This window comes from Mya arenaria, chromosome 2 (assembly GCF_026914265.1).
Source record: "Mya arenaria isolate MELC-2E11 chromosome 2, ASM2691426v1".
In the NCBI taxonomy this organism is placed as follows: domain Eukaryota; kingdom Metazoa; phylum Mollusca; class Bivalvia; order Myida; family Myidae; genus Mya; species Mya arenaria.
The window spans coordinates 833,207-844,396 of record NC_069123.1 but is presented as its reverse complement, the minus strand read 5'-3'; the positions used below and the strand labels follow the sequence as shown (position 1 = coordinate 844,396).

General features: G+C 32.3%; 2 protein-coding genes across 2 annotated transcripts; both read left to right on the top strand.

The window, feature by feature from the left end:
* Positions 1-1,327: 1,327 nt before the first annotated feature.
* Positions 1,328-6,682, top strand: LOC128204868 (cadherin-87A-like). The gene is made up of 8 exons (XM_052906276.1): positions 1,328-1,630; positions 1,813-1,962; positions 2,287-2,415; positions 3,279-3,367; positions 4,402-4,488; positions 5,294-5,336; positions 5,962-5,971; positions 6,675-6,682. The coding sequence occupies exons 1-8, from the start codon at positions 1,328-1,330 to the stop codon at positions 6,680-6,682; spliced, it is 819 nt and encodes a 272-aa protein (XP_052762236.1).
* Positions 6,681-11,115, top strand: LOC128224749 (uncharacterized). Its single transcript, XM_052934763.1, has 6 exons — positions 6,681-6,750; positions 7,892-8,022; positions 8,265-8,305; positions 8,669-8,738; positions 9,307-9,372; positions 9,860-11,115. The coding sequence occupies exons 1-6, from the start codon at positions 6,718-6,720 to the stop codon at positions 10,158-10,160; spliced, it is 642 nt and encodes a 213-aa protein (XP_052790723.1). The 5' UTR covers positions 6,681-6,717; the 3' UTR covers positions 10,161-11,115.
* Positions 11,116-11,190: the final 75 nt, after the last annotated feature.

The following is an 11,190-nucleotide window of genomic DNA, read 5'->3' as shown; positions in this document are numbered from 1 at the left end:
TACTACTACTACTACTACTACTACTACTACTACTACTACTACTACTACTACTAGAAATTACCGATGTGTCTCTGTAGAAGAAATGACTCAATTATTCTGTTTTATTTTATTTTCAAATAACATTATGCTTTTGATGCACGTGATTTTGTGTTGTTGTTATGTATTTTATTCTTTGCAGTGTCTTCCTGTAGGAAGTTTGCTTCATGCATTTACATACATTGACAATGACACGGACCTACACAATAATGCAAAAGCGGAATTTAACATAAGCCAATATCAGGAACCGTTAAAGTCTATTCGCGATAATTTCGATTTGTATACAAACGGTTCTCTTTATCTGAAAGCTCCACAAGATGTTAACAAGAAAAGCAGTTATCAGGTAGGTTAAACCAGTCTTCTTATTGAAATTGAAATTATTAATATAAAGGAAAAATTTTACAACTACTTAGAATTGGTCTGTTCAAAACACTTATGTTGATCTTTCAGATTTACGTAAATATGTTTATCTTGCAGACTTATACTGTTATGTTAATCTTATAGACTTACATTAATGTTGATCTCACGGACTTACATTATTATGTTGATCTTACAGACTTACACTACTATGATGAGCTTTCGTCTTGCATATTAATGTCAATCTTACAGATTAATAATATTACGTTGATCTTACAGATGTACATTATTATGTTAATCTTACCAACTTATATTATTATATTGATCTTTCAGTTTTACATTATTATGTTGATCTTACTGATTTACATTATATGTTGACCTTACAGATTTACATTATTATGTTGACCTTACAGTTTTACATTATTATGTTGATCTTACAGATTTATATTATTTTGTTGACATTACAGACTTACATTTTATGTTAACCTTACAGGCTTTAATTTATATGTTGATCTTTCAGTCCCATTTCATAGTGTATGTTCCTAGTGTACATGCATATTCAGTATGGTGTTGTATTTTCAGTTTTCTATCCAACTCACAGACAAAGGTCTTCCTCCACTTTCCTCTGACAAAAAGTTAATCACTGTTAAAATTATCGATGTCAACAATCATCTTCCAACCTTCAAGTATAATAGAACGGAAATGAGTCTGAAAGAAAACTCAACACAGGATTTGTCTATCGGTCAGGTTACAGCATATGACGAAGATACGGAATCAAGACAGTGTTACAGTTTTAAAGGTTTGGCTGTAAAGTACTTTCGTCTTGATATTAACGAATGTTTTACTGATATTGCATTGCGATTAATACTTGATTGATTAGTTAGTTCTGTTGTATTAGCATTGCAATAATTACATTTTTGCAGAAACGACGAATATGACGTCATACTTTTATCTTAATAAAACAAACGGTAAGATCAACAACACAAAACCAGTCGACTATGAAGTGAACCATGTCATTAAATTCACAATACATGTTGAGGATTGTACAGCAAATACTAACGCGACATGTAATGGTTCCCGAAACGAAGAGGAGGAACGCAAACAAATAGCGGAGATAGACGTAATAATAAATGTAATAGATGTCAACGACAACCCTCCGAGTTTTATCAAAGAACGAATTGCTACAGGAATGGTGCATGGAACGGAACCCGGAGATATACTTGGATTAAAACTCAAAGTGTGTCCATATGCTTTATTTGTTGTCGAATATGTCAAAATATACATGCTTATCATCGTCAACAAATCAGAAACTTAATTGTTCTTCTAAGTATTGCCTATTTTCATTCTACAAAATATTTTCGCAATAATAACCTTACTTTGATGTTACACAACCATGTGTTATTTGTTTACATCTTCCAGAACGAGTCATATGTAAAAGACATGGACTCAAAACGAAATGCCGCCGATTCCTGGCACTTTTCAAACGACGGTAATGTGTCCTTGAGCCAAGGTCTTTTGGCATACCTACAACCTGGTACTGGCGTAGAAAACTGCACAGACGGTCAAAAGGTATTTCATTTATGCAAACATTCTATGAAGCAGTCTCTTAAGCGTTACCCATTAGTCCGATATCATAAGTAACATCAATAATTTGTAGTTGTTATCATAATCATTGTTTATATACCTCGTGACACAGACGTCATTTGTTCACAGCATTAAGACCAGTATTTCGAAAAAAACATTGATTGGATTCGACTTTTTTTTCATGTTATAAACGAAATGACGTCGTTTATTTGGAGGGTCATTGTACAAATGTATTTATATTTTCAAACAAGACCTGTTGTAGATAATAAAATAAATGCAATGTAAAAACCAAATAATTTGTATTTCCAGCATCTGTTTTGTGTGACACCTAATGGCACAATTATTTCAAACAAGATAATTGATGAGACTTTGGCAGGGTATTTTACTGTACCAATAATTGTTCGAGACAAGGCGGGCTTTGACAAAGCAAATGTTACGGTAAATAAACTTACTTTTGTATTATAAAGGCTTAAACCTTTAAACGGTATCGTAATAACTAGATCAGTATTGAATATATATTTAAATGGACATGTGTTCATGTTGAGGACACTACACAATGTATTTTCTTAGTAAGTTCAGATTGGTCATTGTATTTATTGTTTTGAATAAAACCTTTAAACAGTAACTGAAGATGATGAACAAAAATCATTTCTAAAGCACCAAATATTCCACAGCGAACTGAGTGTTTATTCAGATATATAAACAGATAGGCTCTTATATTACTATTTAATGAAGACTTACCAGTTTTTAAGTGATGGCCATTGTTCATATTACGCATGGAATTCATTAGTTCGATCTCTCACCTCACAAGATGTGAATAATTTCTTCAAGTATGTTTTATCTTAAGCAGGCATTATCGCCTTTTCTTAAGGAGATAAATAGAAATTGCAATATCTCTTTAGAGCAAAAAACATTAATTCATTACACACACTAAAAACAGACCTCAAACGCATCATAATGGCCCTCAAATAATTACGAAAATCAACCAGAAATAGACCACAGACGCATTCAAATGGCTCATTTCAAAGTTCATTATCATATTCAAATGTGTTGCAGATGCTGCTTGCAGAATAGTCTATGTGAGCCGATGCGCACATATATATTTGAATGAAACATTAGTAATCATTTTACGTATAAATTAAGTTTATTCAAGACAACGTTTTGAAGGACACAAGATCTGAACGGTGTTCTGTTTTCTTGTCATAAGCCTTAGGTCTAAAAGCCGTTTGAATATCATATATAAGCCAATATATCAAAACGTATACTAGTTATGTTACTAATCAGTTCAAGTTTGTTTACAGATATATTTGATAAGCAGATTCCAAATTTTGACCATGATTATTCGGGGAAACAAAGAACAAGTTTCAGTGAACATAGATCAGATAATGAGGTATGTTGAACTTCAATCAGTGAGTTATATTTAAATACAATCATGAATGAGTTGTGTCAGAGATCAGAGTGGTCTTGGTGTCCACCTCTCACCCAAGAGGTCATGGGTCACCAGGGGGACTTTCTCATGGCCCCTCAAAAGGGACACAGTACTGGTTTCTGCCAACGAAGCGGACTCGTGAATGATTCTATAAGCTATCATCACAGTGTGTGTATACCACGTGACTAATTACGTCATTTATGTTACGTCGGAAGGCAAAAGATTGCTTAAAGTGAAGACTTAAATCAAAGATAACTTTTCAATTACAACACCATTTTAAATGAAACAAGGGGCAGTCTATGTCGCTTAAAGAGCCCCGCATTTGTTTTATTTCCTAAATTTGATGAGGTCATTAGTTTCATCAAACACTTCGACAAACCTGTTTCCAAAATAATGTTTTGACAGTGCTCCGTCAGACGGCCGTATTGTGAAATGGTTTGTCGAAGTGTTTTAAGAAACTAGAATCGCAATCAAATTCTGGTTAAAGATCGAAGTTGGGGCTCCGTAAGCGGCGTAGACTGCGCTATGTTTTATTTAAAATGGTTAAGAAATACTGAAGTTATCTTTGTGTAAAGTATTTTTTCAAATCAAAACATTGCCTTCCGACGAAGCATTTATGACGCAATTATCACGAGGTATACACACACTGATGACGCAATTATCACGTGGTATACACACACTGCATCAACATTCGTCACAATCGACCTAATTATGTATATACTAATGAGTTTTGTGGATTGATATTTAATTTATAAATTATGTTTATGTCGGTTTTAAAGATAACCGCATTCTATTTGCATTCGTTATCAAGGCAAATAGTTTAAAAAGAAATCCTGAATATCAGGACGGACACTTTAGTAAGAAAACAGAGGCACCTCATTGAAAAAATGTTGTATAAGATTAAACAACTATTGATTTGTGACGTCAATTAAATTAAATGTTCAGTAGATAAACATAGCTACAGTATATAAATATACATGTTCGCATTATTGCAGTGAGTATAGTGCGATCACAGGAAAAACGTTCGTATATGACAAACTGTCCAATCACAAAAAATCAAATGGAGATGTGGTAACGACAAGGTAAGTTTGTGTCAGCACCAATATTTAAAAAAAATAAACACGTATATCACGTAGGATTTTATTTTTTGAAATTATAACTCATACGTTTTCAAGCATGATTGATTTTCTTTTGTATAATTTCAACCATATACAATTAAGTTTTGCCCATATGATGATACTTGTATAAACTGTTCAAATGGTGTATTAAGTTCTTTCATTTGGACCTCTTCGGCCATTTTCGATCAAAAATAAAACATCGGATGTATGTGGACAGTTTACATTGTCAGAAATCTTTATTTTTAACTGTATTGCAAGTAGATCGCGTAGTAATTTCAATATAGCAGTTAAACTTAATGACTTTATTCTTGAGAATCTGAAATATTTATGCAATAAATCTCTTTATGGCAAAAAACGTTAGAACACTACAATTAATTTATATTATTATGAACTACTTGTACACATGTACCGGCATACATCCGAGGTTATTTTCCATTAAAATGGGCGAAGGTTTCCGAATGATTTGCTTTGGTGAGGTGTATAAATGAATTAAAACACAGTAATTCTAGTTATTTTACCTCGAAGACCCTAAACCTGATTTTCTCAAAACTTAAAAAGCCAATAACATGATAACGTGATACGGAAATAAGGCGAAGTAGCATTTAACAGCATCTATGTTTGCTTGTAAATGTCAAACCTTAATTAATCGAAGTATTCGTAAGTATGTTTTAAAACTTGATTTTATTAGATAGCTTAAACAACTCAATCAATCATCATGTTTAGAACTTTAAAGCAAATGTTCATTAATACCTTTCCACTTTTACTTAAGTTCGGATTTGGAGTTCCATGTGGTAGATCCCGAAACCCAGAAGGTACTTGAAGCACAGCAAGTTTACGAGTATGTTGTTTTTATTGAATTTTCACTTCATAGTCTTCAGATTTCAATACTTAATGTGTTTAATTATGTAATATAATGTCAAATGGTTTGAAAGCAAAAAAATAGAATTGGACTGAGTAGTATCAATCCCATCATTTTCTCATTTAACTGCGACGTTTGCTCCTGGTAAACTTTCAAACATACTGGGAGTTAAGCAGTTAATTAACAGAATGTTTCATTATAATGACACTCTTATTCAAAATCATTATATACACATGTATAACAAACGTTGGGACAAGAGTGTGTTTATGCGCATATAAACTAGTTTACATTCACAAGTTATCATCGATCTTTCTAAGGCGGATATTCCATCGTTTATTTATGAGGCTATTTTGAAGCGTTTGTGGACTGTTTATAGTGTGTGTTGGTTTGTGTCTTTATTTGAGTGTTGATTGGGCCATATTGTGCCTCTGAGCAGGCTTTATCCCAATTGGGTTCCCTAACCATAGAAAAAGTTGGGGTTTACCTAATTGTTTATTATTATTTGTTTTATTTTTAAATTTCTTCAAAGTAGTGCATACTTTGATCATATTTACTATTTAAGTTTTTACTTCATTCAGGATTGTTGGGGTAAGAGTGAGATTGTGCATACAAATAAGTTTAAACTCCCAGTAAACTCTCATTTTACTGACCGTTCCAAGGCGGTACCTAACATTCTTTGATAAAATCCCTCGTTTGATATATTAATCATGTAGTGTGTTGTTTGTTGAGTTTAGTGTTTTGTTCCATTTTCTAGTTTGTGATTATTTATTTTTGTGTTATATGTCATTGGCGTTGACCATCTGCCATTAAAAGGGTTTGTTGTTTTTTTTAACTTTTTACTTTTGGAATTGATTCTGTAGTTTTCATAAAAATACTTATTTTGAATATGATATTTTGACTATTGAGTTTGACCATGTAGTTTTCTCTGTATTGCGGAGCCGGTATTCATATAAAAGATCCTAATTTTTTTTTAACTTAAGTCATTTTCTTAACCAGCATATTTCACTAAGCATTTGATATAATTTAAACGCTGCTCTTATTTATATACTAAAATATATGTCACTGCGTACAACACATATATATGCAAAATAAAAAGGTCATACTGGGCTTGACCCTGTGGTTGCTTTTGTTTTATTAATAAGCTAAATATAAATCAAATACACCGCCTTTTGTAATCGGAATAAGTAGCATTCTTTAATTAAATGTATCATTAATCAGATATACAAGAAACACATTACATATGAGATTGAATTATACTATGCTAATAAAAAATAATGTTCTTTTCTTTCAGCATTTTAGAACAAGTGTCAGACGATGCACGATTAATAAATGTTATGAATAGATACAATATTGAGTCGACAATTCAGGTTCGTTAAAACATAATTTCTTATCCAAATATATGTTGTTGTTGTTTTTAAAAAGAGTGCATGGAGTTATAATTACTAAGATAAATGTAACATTATTATACGGAAATATAATTAAGATATTATTAATTTCTTGGTCCATTATGGTCAAAGCACCGGATGCCAGGTGACCATATATCAATTTCCTTCACCCCATATTAATTCATAAAAAATATGGTCACCGGAGGCGGGACTTGTTTTCACTATATGTCTAAATAAAAAAGACAGAATCCATTGGCCTGATCTTTGAACTTTGAAACTTAAACATGACTTCATGTTTGAATACGCCTGTATACGTCCGTGGAGTATGGGTTGGCAGGCGGGCGGGCATTCGGATAGGCGGTGTCCAGAACGTTGACCGATCAATAATACGAGTGCTATGCTCCATCAGATGCGCGATATAGGGCCATCGTTTTGCTCTGTTGTTAACTATCCGAATACTTCGGTCAGAATTTCGGATGACTTAGAGTAAAATGATTGAAAATATTTTCAATTGCGTCTTGATTTTTGTTGTCGTTGTTTTCTGCATTCAATCGATACAATTCGGAAGTAAACATTTATTTTCTTCTAAGAAGTCGCAAATAAATAACTTGTACGAACATCTGTAGGAAAAAATCAAAATTCAACATTTTGTCCACATGGTTCGGTTTTGTAAACATGACATAAAACATCACACAAAATAGCTAAATAAACTTAGTCCACGGTTTTTCCCTTGTATTTTAATTCAGAAATAAGAACACTTCTACACTATTTCGCTAAGTATATCAACTCCTTTTCGTTTTGAATGAATATAACAATAGCAAGATGATGGCAACTTACTCAGTTTAATGACGCGAGATATCTCATGTACGATTGTTCACTTAAAAACGTGGCCGAAATTGCATAAGACCGCAAAAGGTCTCATATTGACCTTTATTAAAACAGGCCATTCTTGTTAGTAACGCATTCATTAGTGTCCAAATTATCTTTCCGTGTTTCTACACATTATTATTATATACCATTTATTTTGCGCAAAAATCAAACATAGAAAACATTGAAATGAAAGGGCCTAAAACATATATAGAAAATGTATATCAAATAATTCGTTTGAAGATATCTTCTTCAGGCTTTGTCGGAAACTGGAAATACCAAGGAGGACCAGACCAAAAAGACTTTCTTTATTCTGGTCGGAGTCACAGTAGCAGAGGCTCTCATAATCTCCGTTATCATTTATGTCTCTCTCGTTACAAAGAATAAGTACGGAACCTCCATTAATATGTTCATCATTCTTCACATTACACTTCTATTTAAAAGTGGATGATCCTTTAAAAAAAATAATGTTGTAATTTAAAGACGAATACCACGCCCTTATAAGTCGTGATAAACTGTATCTGTATATATATTAGTATCTATAATTACTAATTAGTATTTTATATTAATAACTCTTATGAACCGTATGGGTTTTTGGCGGTCAGAAACTGGTATTGTTTTTTTTGCAGATACAAGAGAAAGCTTAAAGCATCGAATATTAAACCTCTAGGTAAGCAAATGCATTGCAAAAATAATGAAATGTTGAATCAAAATACCTCTAATGTAAGGTAAGCGAATGGGGTGTTAAGATTCTTAACCTTTGGGTTAGACAGTTGGAACTCATTCGTTAAGTATTAAGACAAAATATAATAGCTTTGGAAAAAACATATATGTGTGTTTCCAAGAAGTGTCATTCAATTGTTAATGTTACATTACTAATCAAAGCATACCATAACTATATATTTAAAAACATCAAAGTAACGAAAGCGTGAAGCATGTTTGTTTGTCCAACTTTAGTTATGCTCACTTCTTAATGTGATTGCTGGTAATTGTAACATGGGAAGAAAGAAACGTTTTATATATTGTGTTTCAGATCATGTTCAGCTTGAACAATTAGAAGAAAAGACAGCCGCAATACCAGGAAGTAATATGTACGCAAAAACGTAAGAAAATGTCCAACTTTTAATTGTTATTATATATTACATCTCTGTGAGAAATATGTATGCAAAAACGCAAGCAAATGCCCAACATTTTATTATTTTATATGACACCCCTGAAAGAAATATGTATGCAAAAACGTAAGCAAAAGTCCTCCTTTTTATTATTATATATCACATCTCTGAAAGAAATATGTATGTAAAAACGTAAGAAAATATACAACGTTTTATTATTAAATATGGCATCACTGAAACAAATATGTACGCAAAACATAAGCTTATTCCCTAATAAAGAAATTACAACTTACATCCCTGGAAATAGTAAAAAATAAGCAACCGTTCTTTACCTGGACAATTTGGTATCATTTGCTTTAAACAACAAGCATAATGTAAAATCTAATATAAATACAGTACATTATTAAGACTCCAAATTAATTAAGATTTGTTTTTACTTCTTTTCGAGCTGAACATGTATTTCGATTATATGTTTTTGTTGTATGGCAGCATTGAAAAGTCATGTAACATCTGTATAAATCATGCAGGTACGTTAATGTGAACTGTTTTATATTTGCAGGTACAACCCTCTTCTAAATGCCAAAATTGACAGCAAGAAGATTTCTGGAGATATTGACAGCGACAGGTGCATTTTACAAAAGGCTATACATAAATACGTTTTAATTGTTGTTGTTGCTTTCAAATACGGCAAACCACTGGCTTCTGTTAAATGTTTTCGGACTTTTTATATTTAGTTTATTATGCAGCAGAGGGTGTTTCAATGATAATCTTTCGGTTTTAGTCGAAAATTTATATACCTTAGTTTTCATGTTTTCGTAATTTTGCTTCATGTTTATTTGAATTGTACTTTACCTAGTATTAAAACAAACACAAAGTTCAGGAAATTAAAACAATCACTGCGCTGCCATTTGTGTCGTTTATTCAAATTTAAGATAACTAAAATTACTACTTTAACTTTCATTGAAACGGCCCGAGAGCAACACAATTTCAAAGTCCAGTTATGCAAGTGTATCGTATAAAAGGAATTCTGTATTTGACAGAACTTAGACTTACAAATTCAAATTACTTCCTAACATAACATTATTATCATAGTCTGTACTACATTTTTTCAGTGGACAAAGCGACGATGTGGACATGGATGATAACGAGGTGGGTGAAGCAGTAGACAGAGACACTGTTTATGACAGAATGGAAGAGAAGGAAGCTACCATGGACTTGTACAACGATGATACCAGACATGCCGTGTCGAGTGAGGATTTGCTGGGAGCCACCCTACAACTCCATGCTCAAAATAAGTCTGTGGAGAGCCTGGATCGATTAGATGCAGATTCCACATTCGAGACGCTGGATTCAAGGGATGCCTTTGCATACATCAATGAAACTTACGAAGACATGGAAAGCACGGAAATTTGATTATTTTTTAATTTACGTTTGATATGTTTATTGCAGTGTTCATATATATATATATATTAAAATGACACTCTAATTCAAAATCAATACATTCACATGTATGGCAACATAAATTTTGAGTGATAAACCTTTCACTTTTTACAAAATAATGCATTTATGGAAAATATCAAAATCTGACAACAAGATAGTAACCTTGTATTTTATAGCTGAAAACGCAAAAATATTAAATAATTGGTGAATGCTAAAATATATATATACCGTCTCATAAGGTAGATTTACCGTGTTTTCTGCACCTTTCTTCCAAATTAAAATCGGTATCATTCATAAGAACCATTGTTATCGAAAATTATTCATCCTTTTAGTTAGATTTAAACATTTTTATTCCTTGTGTTAAATCTTATTTGAGAGTAAGAGTGCATCTTTAAGATATGCGATTAATTAGATTTGTGTTGACAAAGGTGTGTGTGTGCGCGCTCGTGCATGCGTGTGTGTGCGTGCGTACGTGCGTGTGTACGTGCGTGCGTGTGTGCGTGTGTTTTCAATACAAAGAATCGATTAATCACAAGTTAATTAATACCTTACACAATTATCACATGATATTTTACCATGAAGTTGCAATTTTAACGCATTCAGTATATGTATATATTTTGTTGTACTTTTATGTATGCAATATGCAGACGACAATATAAGTATTGTAGCAATTTGTGTAACCTGCTAACCTGAACCAAGAATGCGGCTATGTCTAACTATGCCAACTGTTTGTATGTATTTGTTATTGTCAATATGGTGTTTTGCGTTCATGTGTTTCTGCTATGTGATTATCTCTTTGTTACGAAGAGAGCTTGTAATATGCAATACAAACTGGAAATTGCAAGGTTAATGTGTTTGTCGAAATTATTACAATAAGTATCACTATTATCACTATAATTAGTATTAATTAATAAAGTACGTAAACAGACCATTTTGTTTATTGATATTAAAAAATACCTTTGGTCATAGCTACAAAGTGTGATACCTTAACACATAGTGATAG